Genomic DNA, 19664 nt, shown 5'->3' with positions numbered 1-19664 from the left:
CTGCTGCTTGCTCTCTTGCTGCTTGACCATCTTGCGGAGCTCGGCAAGCTCTGCGCTCTCCTTCGGCGCGCGCGCCTCCTCGAGCAGCTTGGCGAGCCGCTCTCGCTCGCTCCGGTTGACGGCGTCCATGAGCTCCGCAACGTGTGTGACGGAGCGGTCGTCCGCCCACTTGAGTAGCGGCGGCTGGAGTGGGGCGAGTGCCTCCTTGCGCTCGAAGCGGAGCGCGGGCTGCTCGCACTTCTGCATCAGCTTCCGCCAGTAGTCCGAGAGCTGCTCCCACGAGGCTCCGTCCTCTCGCGTCTGGTGGAGAAAGCGGGCCACATTCGCGCCAAAGGCGAGGATATGGCTGGAGAAGGTGAGGTGTGCCTTTGCCCAGATGCTGAAGAAGACTCCGAGCGCCATCTGCAGCTTGACAGGGCACCTGATGTGCGCCAGCGGCGCCTTCTTGGAGAAGCCGTCTTGCTGACCCTCCAAAAGGCAGGCGATGTCCACTTCGCTGAAGCGCCCGACGCGAATGCGTCCTGCTTGGCGGCGCTGCTCCTCTGACCATTGCTTGTCAGTCGCGAAGCCAAAGTGCATTGACTCCAGACGGCGAAGCATGGCCCGGCGAATTGACCGAAGGTCGACAACAAAACCGTCGTCCGCAACGTACGACGACGCAAGGCTGTTTACGCTAGCGTCTGTCGCGTGCACTAGGCGCATGATGTGCGGGGAGGGCGCGCCTGCTGACGACGCGCCGTCGATGTACTTGGCGATCTCATCGACCCCTTTGTTGTCCTCGATGGCGGCGAATGCGGCGAGCCTCTTGACGCACTCGCGCTCCGCGGTCGTCAAGCTCTGCGCGGCAGCGGCCGCGGAGAGGGCCTCGTCGCCGCCCTCACCCGATCCGCCCGTCGTGATCTTGATGATCGGCTGCGTAAGGATCGGAGGCGGCACGCCCGGTGGCGGAGTGGGCGGGGCGAGCCGCTGCTGGTCCTTGGCCATCGCAAATTGGTACATCAGCGAGCACGCTGCGTCCACCGACCAGTCGGTGCGAAGGGCGAGCGACGCAACGGAAGCCTCTCGGAGGCTGCCGAGCCCACTTTCCAGCCATCGCTCGATCGCGTCGCGAAGGACCGTCTCGCTGGAGCGGATGAAATTGCACCGCTGCTCATCGGGTTCAATCAGAGGGGCGACCCTTTTGGCGAAGGCGCCCCAGTTCTCCCCGCGGATGTTGCGCGTGAAGAACTCCGCGCACGACTTGGGTGCGGGCAGCGCGGCGACCGGCGTGAAGTCGGGGCCAAGCCTCTCGAGCTGACTCCGAAGCTCGAAGACGGAGTAGGTCGCCTTGTCCCCAACTGCCGCCAACCAGCTAGAGCCTTCCCCGCCGGAGACTTTGGCCTCGAGAGCCCGGGCGAACGTCTTGACGCGCTCCTCTCCCGAGAGCGAGACCGCGCCCGCGGCCGGAAGACCGTCTGCTAACTGGAGAATCTCCTCTAGCGAGACGTGGTCTTCGGCGGCGCTGCCTGACTTGGGCAACTTGCGGAAAACAGCCAGAGCACTGCTCGAGCCGTTGATCTTGACAAGCGTCGCGTTCGAGACGACGTGTGCCTGCGTCGGCTGTAGCATGAGGGTCACCAGCGTGGTGTTGAGGATGACCGAGCGTCGTGGCTCGCCCTGTGCTCCGCTCTCCTCGAGCACGTACATGCCCTCGGATGGTCCTTGGATGACGGTGTAAGACATCTGCGCCTCCTCACCGCTCTCGAGCGGCACCTTGCCGCTGCCGGTGCGGCCCGCGAGCGAGCCGGCCTCCACTGTCGAAAGAATGCTCGCGTTGGTGAATGCCTCTCCGAGCTGCGTGGCCCAGCCCGCGGCCAGGTGACCCAACTGTGATGACGACAAACGCTCAAGTGTCTTGACAACCTTTTCTGCCGCATCGGCGGGGCCATCCGAGGCGGTGCCTCCGCCTGCGGCCAGCTGAGGGTATTGCTGCGATAGCAGGGCGAGAGCGGCCGCCTTGGCCTGGCTCTCGTCGAGTCCCTTCTGCAGCACCTCGACGGTATGGTAATTGCGCACATCGGCTTTGACGACAGAGGAACACAACAGGTATTGATCCTTGTCCACGCCATGCACGGCACTGTCCTTGGTGGCCTTGGCAAGCGCCACTTCCACAAGCGTCTCAATGGCAGACATCAGCGACAGGCGACAGAGATCAAAGGGGGCGGGAGGACAGTGGCGTGGACGAGCACGCGGGTGCGCAAACAAGCGGACGCGCGATCTGAAACGTCGTCCTTGGCCACGTGCCCCGCTGGCAAACCACAAGAGAGGGTAGATAGAGATAGGCGCCTCAGGCGACCGCTCGTCCTGCCCCTCCCCTCAGCAGAGCGGGCGAGAATGCTAAAGCATTCACGCCACACAGCGACAGGCTCGCAGCACGGTGGACTCCCTATTCCACTGGCGATCTCTCTCGACTAGCGACCTTCCTCCGGCTTCTCACCAGCAGTCTCTCACTACCACTACCACGGGAGCTCCTGTGTCGTGGCGCCCTAAATTCTTTTCGCTAACGCCGCCCTGCGCGCCCTGCTCGTCGCGCGCCTCTGCCCTTTCTCCCCGCTCTTGTCGATGTTTGGCCTTCCGGGCGGCTTCGGTAGCCGAGGTTTCCAGGACTCGTTCCGCTGCCACAGCGTCTCGCTGCTCGCAGCGGAGCAGCAGCGCGACGCGAGCCGGCTCGAGTACTCGGACAAGATCATCCTGCCACCGTCGTGCCTCGAGAAGCTGGCGCAGCTGGAGATCCAGTACCCAATGATGTTCCAGATCGCCAACCCGCGCGCCATGGAGCGCAAGCTGCACTGCGGCGTGCTCGAGTTCATCGCACAGGAGGGGATGGCGTACCTGCCGTACTGGATGATGGAGAACCTGCGCGTGAGCGAGGGCGACATCATCCAGCTGCGGTCGGTCAACCTCAACAAGGGGTCGTACGTCAAGCTGCAGCCACAGCTCACCGACTTCATCAAGATCTCCAACCCAAAGGTTGTGCTCGAGCAGTCGCTCCGCAACTTCTCAGCGCTCACAAAGGGGCAGACCTTCCGCATCCTGTACAACAAAAAGAAGTACGACATTGGCGTCGTCGAGGTGAAGCGACACGGGGGAGACTTTGCGCCCGGCCAGCCGCAGGCGCCCTCCCCTCCGGCCCCCGAGCCGCCTCCCAGGAGCCCAACCACCCACCCGATCCGCCCGCCCAGGGCACCGCGCAAGCCGGCGGCACGCACCGCCGCCGAGGCTCGCCAGCGAGGGGCGGGCTACGGCCCGCCTCCCCCCCCCAGAGGGGTCGCGCGGGCCAAGCCACGTGCGCCGCCTGGCCTCGCAGGCGGTGTGCATCATCGAGACGGACATGCAGCTTGACTTCGAGGCCCCCGCAGACTACGTCGAGCCTCCCAGGCCCGCGAAGACGCCGACGCCGCCCTCCGCCTCTCCGCTCTCAAAGTCGCCGGTGCTGCAGCCGATGGGAGCACCGGTCCTCGACGGCGACTCGTCCGAGGCGCGCAGTGACAACGCCCCCTCCCCCGCCGCCAGCCTCCCTCTCGCACCCCGCCGCCGCCCCTCCGCCCCTCCGCCCCTCCGCCCCTCCGCCCCTCCGCCCCTCCGCCCCTCCGCCCCTCCGCCCCTCCGGGATGCACGAGGGCCGTCCCCGCTGCAGCCAACCCCTCGCCTCTCCTAGGCGCTCGGCGTGCGCGGGGTAGGGCGGACCCCCCCCCCCCCCTGCGTCGTCAGGAGGAGGAGGCTGCCCCCTCCTTCACCGGGTCCGGCTTCCGGCTCGACGGCAAGGCGATCAAGCCGCCCAAGGCAAAGGCGTCACCCGCGGCTCAGGGCGGGCAGGCGGTCGGAGGCGGGAGCGGCGAGGCGGCGGCGACGAGGCTGGGCGTGCGGATCGGGCCGTCGGGGGAGGTGCTCTCTGGGGCGGCGCCGAGCGGCGGGCAAACTCTTGGGGGCGGGGCGGGCGGCGCAGCGGGCAGCGGCATGGCGGGGATGAAGGTGTTGAACGCGTCTGCGGGCGCGCCGAGCAGCGCCGAGGAGAAGGATGACTATTGGGCGAAGCTCACCGGCGGGAACAAGCTGCGGTGACCGGTTTGGGGGGGGGGGGGACTCTCCGTCCCGCTGGGGCTTGCCAGGGTGGGTAGGGGGGAGTGAGAGGAGTGGCAAAGCCGCCTGTATTGACACGGATTATGGGCTGTGGTGGGGAGGGAGCGAGTCGGGAGTTGCCATCGGCCACTACGCTCCGGCCATCGTACTGAGAATCAACCGGCACTGTGTCAGTGAGGACTCAACCAGGCTGTTGTGCGTCGAACGATCTGAGCCATCACCACACGCTGCTTCAATTTTTTGTTTCTTGATTTTTATGGATTATGCGGAGTGAGTCTGCCACCAAAACAACAAATCTCTCTCCAAAAACTCCGCCGCGCGACATCGTGGTTTACGGCCGTACAGAGATGTGAGAGAGAGATCTCCACACTCCGGCTAATATTTGTTGAGAGACTCGCTTACACCTTACTCAGAATCATCACACAGACCGACACAGGGGTATGGAGAGGTCGTTCAACACCGAGGTACAAACATCAACGAGACCATTAGGCGTTTGCGGGCCGAGCCTATAATTGTGGTCCGCCGTCCGCGCGAGCGCGCTTTCTTCTTGCGCCCGACACCGCGCGCGCCAGCGAGGACCGGGGTCTCGGGCTCTGTCCCGCGCGCGCGGGGCAGGGCGGGGCGCGGCGAGCAGCTGCTGCTCAGGCGGCGACCTTGCCGCCGCTCTTCGCGAACTCGGCCATCGCGCCGACGGAGCGGTCCTCGGACTCGTACTTGATGGCCTTGCCGGACGCGTCGATGTAGTTGATGGTCGGGAAGGACTGCGTGTTTAGGTTGGCCTTGACGAACTCGCGCTCCTCGTCGCCGCGGAACTTGTACACCGGCAGGCCCGACGCGTCGGCGAGCTTGTCGTACTCCTCCTCCATCGCCTGTTCCGCACCCACAGCATGCGTGACAATCGCCGCAGGCGGGAGCCTTGCGTCACGCGCCCCCTCGTCGCCTGGCAGAACTGGCACCACGGGGCGTACACGACCACCACAGCCTCCTTGCCCGACGCGGTCAGCGACTCGACGTCGGAGGGCGCGGCGAGGGTCTGCACCGCCTTGGACGTGTCCCACAGGTCGCGGTCAAACGTCTTCTCAGCGCCCGCGACGTGGATGCCGCACTCCGTCTTCTTGGAGCCGTCCTTGGGAGGGGCGGGGGCGGGAATGCGGTGAGGGAGGCGGGGCGGGGAGGCCGGCGAGGAGGGGCGGCGGGGGGGAGGGAGGCGGTGCGAGGCGGTGCGAGGCGGTGCGAGGCGGCGCGAGGCGGCGCGAGGCGGCGCGAGGCGGCGCGCCTTGTTGAGCAGGTTGACGAATCGTCCGCGCCGCTCGCAGCCGTAGTCGAGCCAGATGGCCTTGTCGCCCGTCCAGACGCCGTCGACCCACTTGACGGACCCAGCCTCGCCCTGGACGCCAGAGAGGCCGTCTGGGTCTGGGACGGGGACGGTGTCCTTTGCGTCGCCCTGCGAGGGGTAGCCGCGCTCGACCGACGGGTGGAGCGGCACTCCTGCGGAGGGGCAGAGGGGCGAGGGTGAGGGCGGAGGGGCGAGGGCGAGGGTGAGGGGCGAGGGTGAGGGGCAGGGGACAGGGTGTGGGGCGGGAGGGCGAGCGGGGTCGAGCGAGCCGCTTGCACGCCCCTCTCGGGGAGGAGTGGGGCGCGAGGGGCCGAGGAGGTGCCCGGCCGAGGGGGTGCCCGGCCGAGGGGGGGGCGGGAGCGTGCCGTTCGCGGCCGCGTAGTCGAAGCAGTCCTCGAGCGTCCAGTACGCGAGCGGGTTGAGCTTGGCGAGGCCGCCGTTGACGGGCACCTGCCCCGAGGCTCACGCGCGCGTGAGGAGGAGGCGCTTCGCTGGCGGGAGAGCGGCGGCGGGCGGGGAGGGGCGGCGGCGGCGCAGAAGGGGCTGCTGGCGAGGGGCGGCTGCTGCGCTCGCGGCGCGGGAGGCGGAGCGGGGCGCGGGCTGTGCCGTCTCGGCGATGTCGATGTAGGCGCGCTCGGCGCCGTGGTCGCGGCGGCGGCCGTTGATCATGATGTCGGCGCCTGCAGGAAGGTCCAGAGGGAAGGTCGGGCAGGGCGCTGTCTTGGCCGATCACGATGCAGATTGGCGCCGAGCGTCTTGAGGCCGCGCTGGAAGGGCTCCACCTTGCACACCTGCAGCGGCAGAGAGCGCGAGCTGGCGGCGCCGGAGGGAGGAGGAGGGAGGGAGGGAGGAGCGCGCGCCTTGTCGTACTGCTCGATGTCCTCCTTCCAGAGGTTGGCGCCGTACTTCTTGTCGTACTCGGCAAAGTTCTCGGGAGAGAGGTTGCGCTTGGACTCGAGGCCGGCCGGTCCAAACACCTCCGCCTCAAAGCCGTACTTGTCCTCCACCTTGCCCAGGAAGGGCATCGTGTCGTCGAGCAGGTGGAACGTGTCGACCACCATGATCTTGACCTTGCCCGTCTTGAGCGCGTCAATCTTGTGCAGCAGGTGCGTGATGACGCAGTCGCCCACGATCATCGCGTTCGGGAAGACGGGCTTTTCGAACTGATCGACCGCAACCTTGAGGGACTGGATGGCCTGCGCCTCAAGGTGCTCGAGTCGCGACTTCTTCGCGTCGTCGATGAGCTCCGAGATGTCCATTCCCATCGAGACGGCAGTGGAGGCGGCGCGAGAAGACGAAGCGTGCGGCGCAGCCCGAAGGCCAGCACCGACGTTGTACGCGGTGGAGATGAGGCTGACGACGAGCATCCTGCCTAGAGACGGGAGCGGCCAGTGAATAATGACGCTTCTTGGCGGATTGCGCTGCAAGTTGGAGAGGCAGGTGGAGTGCCAGCGATGGGGCGCACGCCTGCGATCTGCGCTACGATTTGCGATCTGCCTGCGCCTGCGATTTGGCACGCGTGCGATCTGCGATTTTTCAAGAAAGAGAAATGCCGGATTCACTTTCTCACGTAAACGCACAACCCCGGGCACTTTCTCACATGACAAGCGATCCCAGGACAACAGCGATTGTGGGGACTACATGATCCGTACGCGAAGTTTGGAGGGGCCCGTCCGCGGAGCAAGGCGGTACGGGCGCCCTCCAAGATTTTCAAATCCCTTCAAGATTGATTTGTTCAAGCGAAAAGAAAGAAGACGGAAAGTTAGGCGGCGGCAGAGTGCCGGGCACACACCAGAATGCACGAGACCTTCTCCTTCTTCTCGGGTCTGATCCTCGGCTCGCTTCTGACGCTACTCCTCAAGCCGATCCTGCTACGAGCGTCTCGCCGCAGAGCAGGGCGTTCCGAGCTCGACACGCCGCTGCTGCCAGTGGCGAGCCCTGCAGAGAACGCTACCTCCGCCGTCGCCTCTGGCACTCCAGCCGCGTACCGACCTCCGAAGACGGCGCTGCCGACGCGTAGCGTCGTCGCGGCGGGTGGCACGCTGGCCGACGAGACTGCCGAGACGGACCAGCTGCTCGAGACGGTGGAGGGCGGCGGAAGCTTGGAGAATGCAATCTCGGTGACGGTCGACAACTGCTCGGATCAGCTTGCGACGCTGGTGCGGGTGGTCGTCTCCGATCGCACCGGCCTCCTCGCCGAGATGTCGGCCGTGCTGTCCGGCCTCGGCCTCTCCGTGCTGAGCGCGACCGTCTCCACCGACGAGGCGCCGCCGCTGCCATCGCCTCCACTGCCATCGCGCCCACCGCCATCGCCCAGCCCCACCGCCGCCACGAATCCCCGCCGCCGCAGGCGACCGGCTCTGCCGCCAACTCCTTCCTCGTCGTGGAGCACGGCCGCAAGGTCGTCGGCCGGTCGCGGCTCGCGGCGATCGAGCAACGGATGCACGACTGGGCCCGGTCCGGCTGGCTGAGGCAAGGCATCCAGCGGCTGATCGACCGCGACGCGGCGGCGACCGGCTTGAGCCGCTCCATCGGGTCCGCGAACTCGATCAGCGCCCTCGCCGACGGCGCCCTCGAGCCGCCCGAGCCGCTGCGCGACGCCGTCCGCGACGCCGCCCCGCCGGAGGGGCCGGAGGAGGAGGAGGAGCCGCTCCTCCGAGCGGCGCTGTGCGCGGCGCTGCGCTGCGGCGCCCTCCCCTTCGGCTCTCTGCCGCCCGGCCTCGCCGGCGACCTGGCCGCCGCCGCGCTGCCCCGCATGCGGCGGTGCAGGCTCCCGGCGGGGGCGGAGCTGCGCTCGGACAGCGCGTGGCTGCTGCTGCTCGAGGACGAGGCGACCGCCTCCGTCGAGCGGGCCGCGGCGACGGCTCCGTCGAGCACGCAGCTGCGCCGAGCGACTCGCTCAACCGCGGCGTGGGGCGAGGGAGGAGGCGGCGGAGGAGGGTGCGTGGCAGAGGAGGGTGGCGAGCCGCTCTCTGTGCCGCTCCCTGCCCTGTCGGTGCTGTGGGAGGTTGCCCTCCCTCCCGACCTCGCACCCTCCCAGACGGCCGCCGCCTCGCCGCCCCCTCGGTGGCGGACCGTTATTGCGGCGAACGGCACGCGGGCCTCCCGCGCTGCCCGCCTCGGAGGGTGTGAACAGCGTCTCTTCACGTCACCGTCCGCGAACAGGCGCTCGACTGCTCGCGCTGCCTGCGTCCGAGCTGCGTCGGCTGCTCGTCTCTCGGCGGGAGGCGCTCGCCCGCCGCCACCTCCAGCTGCTCTCCGACCTGCCCGTCCTGGCGCCCCTCTCGCCGAGACGGATGCTCGCCCTCTGCCGCCGCGCCGTCGAGGTGGTGCTGCCGCCCCTCACCGTCGCCCTGCCGCCGCGGTGCCGCGGCGCGTCCTTCCCGGCCGAGGCGGCGGAGGTGCTGCACGAGACCTCCTTCTGCATCCTCCTCGAGGGCGAGCTCCTCGTCACCCTCGACTTGCACGAGGCGGACGGCGGCGTGGACGGCGGCGCGGACGGCGGCGTGGACGGCGGCGCGGACGGCGGCGTGGACGGCGGCGTGGACGGCGGCGTGGACGGCGGCGTGGACGGCGGCGTGGACGGCGGCGCGGACGTTTCGGCGGCTGCGGTCCCGCTGCGGCTGCCGCTGCACAGGCTGCGCGCGCGGGACACGCTCGGCGAGGCGGGCGCCCTGCACGGCTCCGCGCTGCCGCGGGGCGTGCGCATCTCCTCCTGCGGCGCTGGCGCGCGGCTGCTCTGCTGGCCGAGGGACTCGTCGCTAGGCGAGGCGCTCTCCCGTCTGCCAGAGCTGCTGCCGGCGGGCTGGTCGTCCCGCGCCGAGCTCGGCTGCCTCGCCCAGGCGCCCGGCCTCGGCCGCAAGCTGCTCCGCAGCGGCGCGCTGCGGCCCCTCGGCGCCGACCTCTCCGCCCTCTCCGCCACGCGCGACGGCCGCAGCACGCCCCTCCTCTGCCTCGTCGCGTGCGGCACGCTGCTCGAGACTTTGCCCGTCTCGGTGACGATCTCGCCACTCTCGCAGCGCGGCGGCGGCGGCAGCAGCTTCGAGGTGGGCGTGCGCGTGCCGTCGCGGCACCGCTTGCTCGCCGACCTCTCCTCCATCCTGCAGGACACTCCCCCCCCCCCCCCTCTACTCGCTCCGCAGGCCCGTCCCAGACGCCGCTCGCCACCTCCTCCTCCGCCGCCGCAGGACTTGGGGCTGGCCGTCCTCTCGGCTCGCATCCGCACCGAGACGGGCGCCGACGGCAGCGAGGTCGCGCACGACGTCTTCACCGTCGCTCCACGGGGCGCCGCCGCGCTGGCCGACACCGCTTCGCTGCTGCGGCGGGTCGAGTCGCAGCTGCGCGAGATGCTCGCCGTCAACGCGCTGCACGCCGGGGACGCGACCCTCCTCTCCGACACGCACGACTTGCGCGCGCCGCCGCAGGCGCCGCAGCCGCTGAGCGTGTACTGCCTCGACCTGCCCGCCGCCGTTGCCCTCCTCGCAGCCGACGACTCGCCGCTGGCGCTCGGCGAGGGCGCGCCGCGCACGGTCGGAGACCTCTACCGCACGCTTCTCGAGGCGAGGCGGCAGCCGCTCGTGGGCACGTCGGGAGGGGTTCCCTGAGGCGCCTTGGTCGAGTCTTTTGGTAGGCGAGGCATCCGACGCTCGCGGCGCAGCTCGGGCTGGGCAGCCTCGCCGGCTGGGCGACGTCCGCTGCCGCCGCTGCCGGCGGAGGCGGGCCGGGCGCGGGCGCGCGGGCGGCGCGCGATTGGCTGCTCTCTCTCTCGGAGCTGTGCTTGTACCTGCAGCGCGAGGGGGTGGGGCAGGGCGAGGAGGGGATGGTGCTGCTCGACCTCGTGCCGGAGAGGCCGCTCGGCGAGGGGTCGACCGGCACGGTGCAGCTGGCGCGCCACCGCTTCTCGGGGAGGCTGTACGCGGTCAAGTCCTTCAGCAAGGCGTGGCTCGCCAACGGGAAGCGCGGCCGCGTCCTCCTCCGCTACATCGAGCGCGAGAGAGAGCACCTGCAGCTGCTGTGCGCGCGGCTGCGCGGCGACCCGGCGGCGCCGCTCATGGTGCGCTACGTCTGCTCGGGGCAGGACGAGCACTCGCTGCGGATCGTGATGCCCGCGGTGCTGGGCGGCGAGCTGTGGGACTTGCTCGCAAACTTTGGCGCCATGTCCGACGGCGAGGCGCGTTTCTACGTCGGCTGCCTCGTGCTCGCGCTGCAGAAGCTCCACTCGATCGGCATCGTGTACCGCGACCTCAAGCCGGAGAACGTGCTCCTCTCTCGCGAGGGTTGGCCGGTCATCGCCGACTTTGGCCTCGCCACCACCGGCGCCGCCGAGAACCGGCCCCTCTTCTCGCTGTGCGGCACGCCCGAGTTCATGGCGCCCGAGGTCGTGCGCTCGCTCGGGTACGGCCCCTCCTCGGACCTGTGGTCGCTCGGCGTCCTCCTCTGCCAGTGCCTCACGGCCGCGACGCCGTTCGCCGACCCCGACGGCCGCGCGCAGCAGACCTTCTCGAACGTCGTGCAGAACCGATTCACCGTCCCCGACGTGCAGCACTACCGCCGCGCATGCTCGTCGCACGCGGCGCGCCGGACCGGTCCGCTGCCCACCGCGCGCTGCGAGCGGCGTCTCCTCACGCCTCGCGCTCTGGTGGCAGGTCCACCTGATCGACTCGCTGCTGCAGCACGAGCCGGCCAAGCGGCTGGGCGACGTCAAGCGCGACGGCGGGCAGAGCCTCCGCACGCACCCCTTCTTCTGGGGGCTCGACTGGCGGGCGCTGGAGGCGCGCGAGCTGCAGCCGCCGCACGCCGACTTTTGCGCGCTGAGGGCGGAGCGGCTCCTCGCCTCTCCGCCGCCGCCGCCGCAAGAGGCGGCCGGCGATGCGGCACCCCTCAGCCGCGAGCAGCAGCAGCTCTTCGCGCACTGGTAGCGGGAGGGGTGGGGGAGGCACGCACATCCACAGGTGGCGTATTAGCTACCTACTCGAGTAGCAGCCTCGCGCGAGGGCGCACGTGTGTACTTACCGGTAACGTGTACTTATTGCTGCTGTCATCGCTGCCGAGAGAGGACACTCAAGATATACACTAGCGACTCCAGGCTCGCTGAAGCACAGATTGCGGACGGACACAGTGTGGCCGGCGGCGGCGGAGGCGGTGGCGGTCCCAGTCACGATGCTGCCACTCGCACTCGCAACAGTGCTCGCCATCACCGACGGACCGCTCTCCGCCGGAAACCACACGCTCCCGCGCTCGCTCCACAACCAGCTGCTCAGGATAGCACGTGCGCCGGCTGAGTCGAAGCTCCCGCTCAGCAATGCGCACTGGGCCACCGCCGCTCGAAGCTACGATGGGCTGGCGTGGGAGTCGGCCTTGGACCCGCTCATTGCAGGCGTGCATGTCCACAGCTGCTCAGCCAAGGCATGCGTCGTGCAGGTGCCTGCAATCAATGGGACGTCCTTCCACCTCGTCGAACACAACCTTACGGCGGTGCGGCGCCCGTCGCACCTCGAGCCGAAATACGAAGCAGCGAAGCTGCTCGCTCAGGCGACGTACGGGCCGACCCTGCTTGACGTCGCTCGGCTGAGTGCGAAGCTCGTGGGCCCTGGCGGCTCCTCAGCCGTCTCGGAGTGGATCGACGAGCAGATCGCGGCGCCGGCCACGCTCCACCGCGCCTACTTCCGCGCGCGTGCGACGCCGCGTGGCGATATGCACACCACACTCGGCGGCTTCTCGCCCGCGTGTCGTGCCGGCTCGATGTGGCACCGCTTCGCGCTCTCGCAGCGAGACGTGGGAGCGCCAATCACCGTCACTGCCAGGCGGGGCGGCGCACTCCTCATTGCCGTTGGCGGCGAGCCGCGCACGCTGGTGCCGCACGCCAAGGACTTTGACGTGCTCGGCAAGCTCGGGCTGCACAGCGTATCATCGCCGCCTTGGCGCGGCACCGTCTGCCACGTCGTCGAGCGGGTCGGCGCTCGCGGTTCTGTGGCGCTCAATTGCACCAGCCAGACAATGCTGATCGCGGTGAGGAACGTCAACCTCAGCTTCGCCTCCTCGGTCGGCGGCGGAGAGCCGGCGGAGGTGATGCCGGCCAACTTCCTCGACGTGTCGGCGGCCGCCGCACCGCTGAAGCCGGTCTTCTCCCTCGCGAGCCCGACCTCGGGGATTGGCTACTCGCCGACCGACCGCGAGATCTTCGTCCTCGAGGCGTTGCACGCCCCGTGCACGCTGCAGGGCGTCGTGGCTCAACTCGGTGCGCTCATGCGGCGCGGCGGCGTGTGGTACAAGCACGACCCCCGCCTGGCGATGGCGCGCAACACGCTGGAGGCGCCCGCCGACCTGACGACACCGCTCGACCAGCGCCTTCCCGGCGAGAGCTGCCCGCGGGTCGCAAAGAATTTCCTCAACGCGCCGACATGCGTGCGGCGTCCGGCGTGCGCCGCCGTGGACTACTCGAGGACAACGCTTCCGCTGAGCCACGCGACACTGCGCAAGTTCTACGAGGTGGGTGGGGTCTACCTGTACGCCCTCGACGGGCTGAGGCTCGAGGGCGAGGCGCGAGTCTCGCCCTGCCACGGCGAGAGCCGGTGGGTCTCGCTGCACGCGCCGTGCGGCTCGAAGGCGAGCCACGTCGGGCCCGCGACGCCCCTCGACGCCGCGACGCGAGCGACGCTCGCCGAGGCGGTGCGCGCAGCGCCGTCTCCGTGGCGGCGCAATATCTTCGTGCGCAACACGACCGTCAACTCGCCGGGCGCCGTCAGCAACGGCAGCTGCACAACCGAGGCCGGCGGCGTCACCGCCATCGGCGCGCGTGTCGAGGTCGACGGCGTCTGCTGGGAGCACTCGCACGGCAAGCAGCTCAACGTCTACGACGCGACCGCGTGGCGATACACGCACGATGGCTCGCCCAGGTTCGGCGCGGGCGCCAACCCGATCGAGGCTTTCGCCAAGCTGCCGGACTGGTCGGGCGTCGCGGCGCAGACGACGCTGCGGTTCCCGGCGAGCCACACGATGGACCAGGCCCGCCGCCTGCCCGCCGCCACGCCCGCTGCCGCCCTCGTCCCTGACGCCGCCCGCCGCGATCGCCCGCGCAGTGGACGACGCGCGAGAGTCGGCTACACCTCATCGGCGCCCTCGGCGCCAACGTGACCTTTGATCGGCTGCCGAGCTCAGCGCAGTCGCCGAGCCTCGCTGCCGCTTTTGGCGCCAGCGCAACGCTCTCGACCGACGCGCCGGAGATCTGCGGCTCGCCCGGCGAGGTGGCTAGCGACCCGACGCACAACCACCTCTACCCGATCTTCTGGGAGACGACCACTGGTGCGCAGTACCACGGCATCCCCGAGCTCTACCGCTCACAGGAGAGGGGTCTGCTCTCTGTGTGGCCCAACGTGGCCTTCAAGGCAAACGACCAGCTGCGTCAGCGCGTCGCTTGGGCGCTCTCGCAGATCTACGTCATCTCGGAGCAGGGGTACCAGACGCAGGCGAGTGAGTCGTGGCTCACCTACTACGACCTCTTCGTGCGCCACGCCTTCGGCAACCTGCGCCATCTCCTCACGGAGGTCTCGTACTCGGCGATGATGGCGAACTACCTCTCTTTCTTCGGCTCGCGCTCCAAGGCCTCCAAGGGCACGCCGCCCGACGAGAACTACGGCCGCGAGCTGATGCAGCTCTTCACAATCGGCCTCGTCAAGCTGCGCGACGACGGCACCGTCATCAACGACGCGCACGGCAAGCCGATCCCCACCTACGACACGCAGCACATGATGGCTTTCTCGCGCGCCTGGACGGGCTTCGGCCACGGGCTCAGCCGCGACAACCTCGGCCTCTCTGCGTGGGCGTTCGTCGACCCAATGGTCATCACGAACTTCGGGTCTACCGGCTACAAGGCGTACCGCGACCTCTTCCCGAAGGTCGACCTCAACGACGGCCACCTGGGCGATCGCTATCCGCTCTGCGCCGAGCTTCCGCGCCGTTCCTTCCTGCGCGCCGGCGCACGCTACTCGTACCTCGGCCGCAAGCCCACCCCGAAGATGCAGTACGCCAGGGTATCGCCCGCGCTGGAGCTGCGCAACACGTCGGCGCTGTACCGCAAGCTCTGCAGGCCGGCCAACCCGCCGCACGGCGCGCACACGAGCGGCGGCTGCACCTTCCTGAGCGAGGTCACGCTCGAGGCACCGCCGGTGCCCGGCAGTAGCAGCAGCACGCACGGCGGCGCGCTCCCGTGCGACGGCGCCGAGTGCCGCGTCGACACGCTCATTGTCGTCGGCGTGCGCAGCGCCACTGAGGTCGTCTACTATGAGTACATCCGCCCGGCGTGCGTCGAGCTAGCCTTCTACGAAGGCGGCCGCCTCGTACAAAACTCGTCGTTCCTGCAGCCTGGAGCACACGGCGAGCCCACACACCCTCCTCCCCACTACCGCTACGTCGCGTGCGCCGACCCCGCGACCGTCGCGGCGGGCGTCGCGTGCTGCGAGTCGCCCACCGTCCACCAGAACCACTCCGAGGATGGCAAGGCGAAGACCTACCGCGCCGAGCGCGTCAGGTTCGCCACCGCCGCCGCACGGTGCAAGGCGACGGACGCCCATGTCTGCCGCTCCTTTGGCAACGGCTCGCGCGCCACCGGCTTCGCGTCGGCGTTCATGTACTCGTGGACGAGCGCGGAGTGTGGCGCGCCCGTCGCCCAGGTCGATAGCGCGGGCCTTGTGACGATCGTCCACCCCGCCAGCAGCGACCCCGCCTTCCAGCCCGACAGCGGTAACGAGCTGCGCGTGCGCTGGGCGGGCGGCCGCTTCCCGTCGCTTGCCAAGACTGGCGGCACCGACAGCTGCGTCTCGCTCGGCTGCAAGGCGCACGGCTCGTCGTGCATGTGCGCGACCAGGGTCGTCGAGCGCGCCGTCTTTACCGACGCGGCCGCCGTGCCGACCGCGGCCGATATCGAGGAGCAGCTCACCATCGGCGCGCCGCACCCCGACAGCTTCGACGCTGGGACGTACCGCGCGTGCGCGAGTGCGGCATGCGCCGCTGCCGCGAACCGTGGCGTCGCCGTCTACCTCCACCGCAGCTCCTCCGGCGGGGAGGGCGCCGAGGCGGACGAGGAGGGCCTTGACCGCAGCTTTGACGCGTCGACGATGTTCCGCATCGTTCTCAACGGCACGCGACCGGTCTACCTCACCAATAAGGAGTCGATCGTCCGCCTCAACAACTCGGGTGGGTTCGAGTTCCGCAACCCGCCGACGTTCCACTCGTTTGCGCTGCCGAGCGCGCGCGACGCGGCGTACGAGACGGAAGCGCTGCTCGACCACCTCTTCTATCACGCCAACACGGGGCCCTTCGTCGCCTCACAGCTGATCCAGCGCTTTGTCACGAGCAACCCGTCGCCGCGCTACGTCGCGTCGGCCGTCGCCGCCTTCAAGTCCGGCGCGCACTCGGGCAGGACCTACTCGGGCCACCACGGCGACCTCGCCGCCACCGTCGCCGCCATCCTGCTCGACCCGGAGGCGCGCTCGCCGACGCTCGACCTCGACCCGGCGGCGGGAAAGCTACGTGAGCCGATCGTCAAACTGATTGGGCTGCTACGCTCGTTGGAGTATGTGCCGAGCCACGGTGGTGAGCTCGACTTGCCCCGCCTCGAGGACAAGCTGGGAGAGCAGGTCTTCGACTCGCCGACCGTTTTTAATTTCTACTTCCCCGACTATGCGCCTGACGGTGCCGTCGCGGGCGCCAAGCTACACTCGCCCGAGGCGCAAATCCTCACGGCGCCCACCGCCATCTCCCACCTCAACGGCGTCTCGTCGCTCGTCAGAAACGGCCTCGCCTCGTGCAGCGGCGGCTTCGGCATGCGCTGTCCGCCCTCCAAGGAGGCGCTGGCGCAGTCCGACGGCGTGCTCGCCTTCTCGCCGAGGCTGCCGCCCAACTTCACGCGAGCAGAGGCAGCGCAGCAGACGGTCGCGCAGCTCGACGTGCTGCTAACAGGGGGGCGTCTCCATCCGGCCAACCGCGAGTACATTTCCGACGCCGTCGCTGCCTTTCTCGGCGCCAACCTCTCGGCCCCGCGTTTGCGCACCGCGGTCGGCGTCGCCGAGGAGCTCTTCGGCCTCTTACCCGAGTTTCACGCCACCACCTTTAACGCGCGCCGCGCTGTGAAGCGCACGTTGCCCGCGCCGCCGCCGCCGCCGCCGCCCGGCCGGGGCTACAAAGCGCTCCTATATTTGTACCTCGATGGCGGCGCCGACACGTACTCGCACCTCGTGCCGCTCAGCGGCTGCGAAGTGGGCGCCGACCTCTTTGCGCAGTACACTGCGCTCAAGGGACCCCTAGCGTACAACGCGTCGGCGCTCCATTCGATCGACGCCACCGCATCCAAGGCCAAGCCGCCGTGCTCCACGTTTGGGCTTCACCCCGGAATGAACAACATCCAGACCATGTACAAGGCGGGCGAGCTAGGCTACGTTGCAAATGTCGGCCCGCTTGTCGAGCCGCTTACGCCACAGGCGCTCGCCGGCTCGCCAGAGCTGCCACAGCTGCTCTTCGCTCACACGACCCAGAAGGCAGCCACGCAGACCGTGCACGCGCAGGCCATCTCCTCCGCCAAGGGCGTCCTCGCACGCCTCGCGACCGCGCTCGCCACCAAGCAGAGCGATGATGGCGCACCGTACAGCTCGATGCTGTACTCAATCTCGGGCAACGCGAAGGCGGTGCAGGGCGGCGCCCCGCCCAAAGTGCTCACCGGCGGCGGCGCGGTGCGCTGGAAGCGCTACGCGCCGCTGAAGGAGGCGCTGGGCAACCTGACGGCGTTCGAGTCGGGATCGATCTTCGCGGAGACGGCGGCGGCGGCCATACAGCACGCCAACCAGGACATGGAGGCCCTTGGTGCCGTGCTCGACGCGACGGCGCTGCCCGGCCAGACCAACTCCTCGACCAAGTTCGACGCGCGCAACCCACTGAGCACGCAGCTCGAGGTTGTCTCCAAGGTGATCAAGGCGCGCGCGCAGCTCCGGGGCGAGCGCGACCTTTTCTTTGTCTCGCTCGGCGGCTGGGACACGCATACCGACCAGCTGACGCGGCTGCAGAAGCTGACGGGCCAGCTCGACGCGGCGATCGGCACCTTCGCCGCGCAGATGAAGCTGCAGGGCATGTGGGAGTCGGTCTCGGTCATGTCGGCGTCCGAGTTTGGCAGAACAATCACCAACAACGGCTTTGGCACCGACCACGGCTGGGGCGGCCACGCGCTACTCGCCGGCGGCGCCGTGCGCGGCGGCCGCCTGTTTGGCCGCTACCCGGGCACGCTGCTCGTCCCCGCGTCGGACAAGCTGCAGATGCGCGGCCGCTTCATCCCGACGACGCCGTGGGAGGCCGTCTTCAACGCGCAGGCGCAGTGGCTCGGCGTGCGCGACGAGGCGCTCCTCGCGGCGGTGCTGCCCAACCGCGCCAACTTTGATGGCGACATCCTGCTCGCCAAGGCCGACGTCTTCAAGGCGGCAACGCCGACGCCGCGACCAGGGACGAAGGCCCTTGCACCCGACATGGAGGTGGAGGTGGCGTGAGGCCCGCGTGAGCCGCCCCATCCTTTGCCGCCTCATGCAGCATTCGACAGAGGTTTATTCAGCATCATCCGTTGTGTGATGGGTCTCGGCTCTCTCTCGTGGGATGGGCAGGCCGGGAGGCCGCGCCGGCTCCTGGTGCCTCCAGGCACACCAGCACCAGCGGCCTTGCGGCTTGCGCCGCGCTGTGTCTCTGTTCGTCGCTGATGCGATTTGATCTCTGTTGCTGATGCGATTTGATTCTTACGGGGGGGGCCTAGGCTTAAAAGGGTGCCGGCCCCCTGGGGCGCCTGCGGCTTAAACGGCTTAAACGGTTAAAGCGGGCCATGGCCCATTTTAAGGCTGCCTGAAAAAAAATTGTTCCAGTCTTAGCAAGCAAAAAGGAGCACACACGACTCAGCAAGTCCGCACCAGCGACTGCCACTCGCCTAACCATGCCTCGTCACAAGTGCCCTCCCGATCGCGCCCAGGCACACACGCTCCGCCTGTTCTCACCCAAACACTCTATCACACCCTTGCCTCCCTGCCAGAGCGAGCTAGATTCTCCCCGCCTCCCTCCCGCACGATGACACAACCCACAGGAATAAATACTTGTGTCGCTAATGTTCGAACAAGCGGTCGTGTCGTGCACCTCGGGTGTTGGGGAGGTCGTTGGAGCCGCTCAGGACCATTTTGGGGGCGCAATTCGCCTCGTTTCCCTTGAACACGCGGTTTCGCCCCCTCGGGAGCGCCCACATAATCGCGCGCCCCCCCCTGTGGCGACGGTCTCGCGCACCTGCGCCAGACCCCACCGCACTAGCTACATAGATCGTCAGCAGTAGGCGTGCTCAGAGCCCGGATTTGGGCCCATTCGCCAGAGGGCTCGAGAATGGCGCCCGGCAACGTGCAGCTGCAGGCTAGAGGGCGTGAGGTGAGGCCGAATCCGCAGTCGCACGAGCACCGCTGCCCCCAGCGATGATCATGCATGGAGTGGCACGGCGGATAGGCCCGCCTGCGAGCGTGGAAGACAGTCGCGGGGCGTGAGGTCTCAATGTATCGCAGGCTAGGACCGGAGACGGCGGCGCGGGAGAGGGAGGGAAGCGTGAGCGGCGGGCGATGAGAGTGATTTCCCCGATCTCGCTAAAAATGGCCTAGTCCCCTCACGGGGGGCCGGGCGAGCACGCACCTCGCGTCTGGGCGCGAGTCGACGAGTGGTCGCCGAGAGATCGCCGAACCACGTTTCGAGTGCGCGCGCACACAGCACAGCTGCGGGTTGTAACTCGACTGCCGATCGCGCGTGCGGGATCTGAATGGAGCTCGCTGGCGCCAGTGCACGGTGGCAGGGACTGGAGGCTCGGCCGAAGGGGAAGAGCAGTCCTCAATCGTCACGTAGAGGTCGCTGGGCTGGATCCATCGAACTGCCACACACCTGGAGCGGAGGCACATCAGGTCTTGCGGCACGCTCTCCGACAGATGCATGCCTTTTGAGCAATTCCACGCGCCTCCACCGTCGCGTAGTACGCCAGCGGCACGCCGGTACGCCTACGAGTCGTGCGCGCTCGGCAGTAATCGGCGTTGAGACTGCCTAGCGCGCACATCTAGAGCGCCGAGTTGCCTTGCCGCGGGGTAACCGGCTCAAAGAGGTGGGGTTCGAGCGGCGCCTGAGCGCGTGGGAATGCGTAGTGGGCTTGGAATGAGACGCCTGG

General features: G+C 68.7%; 5 protein-coding genes across 5 annotated transcripts; 4 read left to right on the top strand and 1 right to left on the bottom strand.

The window, feature by feature from the left end:
* The first annotated feature begins 2553 nt into the window (after positions 1 to 2553).
* EMIHUDRAFT_467386 (ubiquitin fusion degradation 1 protein) lies at positions 2554 to 4382 on the top strand. Its single transcript, XM_005788018.1, has 3 exons — positions 2554 to 3153; positions 3347 to 3517; positions 3751 to 4382. Exons 1-3 carry the CDS (start codon positions 2602 to 2604, stop codon positions 4099 to 4101), a joined length of 1074 nt encoding a protein of 357 aa, XP_005788075.1. The 5' UTR covers positions 2554 to 2601; the 3' UTR covers positions 4102 to 4382.
* A 101-nt stretch (positions 4383 to 4483) lies between these two features.
* PAPR (3'-phosphoadenosine 5'-phosphosulfate reductase) lies at positions 4484 to 6961 on the bottom strand. Its single transcript, XM_005788017.1, has 8 exons — positions 6927 to 6961; positions 6316 to 6827; positions 6204 to 6246; positions 6062 to 6135; positions 5821 to 5905; positions 5396 to 5607; positions 5045 to 5245; positions 4484 to 4988 (listed from the first exon to the last, which is right to left on the bottom strand). The coding sequence occupies exons 2-8, from the start codon at positions 6820 to 6822 to the stop codon at positions 4761 to 4763; spliced, it is 1350 nt and encodes a 449-aa protein (XP_005788074.1). The 5' UTR covers positions 6823 to 6827; positions 6927 to 6961; the 3' UTR covers positions 4484 to 4760.
* A 290-nt stretch (positions 6962 to 7251) lies between these two features.
* On the top strand, positions 7252 to 10059 carry EMIHUDRAFT_227421 (hypothetical protein; the record flags this gene model as incomplete). Its single annotated transcript, XM_005788016.1, has 5 exons — positions 7252 to 7689; positions 7845 to 8462; positions 8707 to 8819; positions 9093 to 9501; positions 9643 to 10059. The coding sequence occupies 5 exons, from the start codon at positions 7252 to 7254 to the stop codon at positions 10057 to 10059; spliced, it is 1995 nt and encodes a 664-aa protein (XP_005788073.1).
* A 215-nt stretch (positions 10060 to 10274) lies between these two features.
* EMIHUDRAFT_71077 (hypothetical protein) lies at positions 10275 to 11373 on the top strand (the record flags this gene model as incomplete). Its single annotated transcript, XM_005788015.1, has 2 exons — positions 10275 to 10982; positions 11101 to 11373. 2 exons carry the CDS (start codon positions 10275 to 10277, stop codon positions 11371 to 11373), a joined length of 981 nt encoding a protein of 326 aa, XP_005788072.1.
* A 241-nt stretch (positions 11374 to 11614) lies between these two features.
* EMIHUDRAFT_227419 (hypothetical protein) lies at positions 11615 to 18196 on the top strand (the record flags this gene model as incomplete). Its single annotated transcript, XM_005788014.1, has 5 exons — positions 11615 to 13431; positions 13551 to 16589; positions 16698 to 17589; positions 17749 to 17973; positions 18128 to 18196. The coding sequence occupies 5 exons, from the start codon at positions 11615 to 11617 to the stop codon at positions 18194 to 18196; spliced, it is 6042 nt and encodes a 2013-aa protein (XP_005788071.1).
* Between the last annotated feature and the right edge of the window lie 1468 nt (positions 18197 to 19664).

The sequence above is a fragment of the Emiliania huxleyi genome (assembly GCF_000372725.1).
Source record: "Emiliania huxleyi CCMP1516 chromosome Unknown EMIHUscaffold_139, whole genome shotgun sequence".
Taxonomy (NCBI): domain Eukaryota; phylum Haptophyta; order Isochrysidales; family Noelaerhabdaceae; genus Emiliania; species Emiliania huxleyi.
This window is presented reverse-complemented; position numbering and strand designations above follow the sequence as displayed.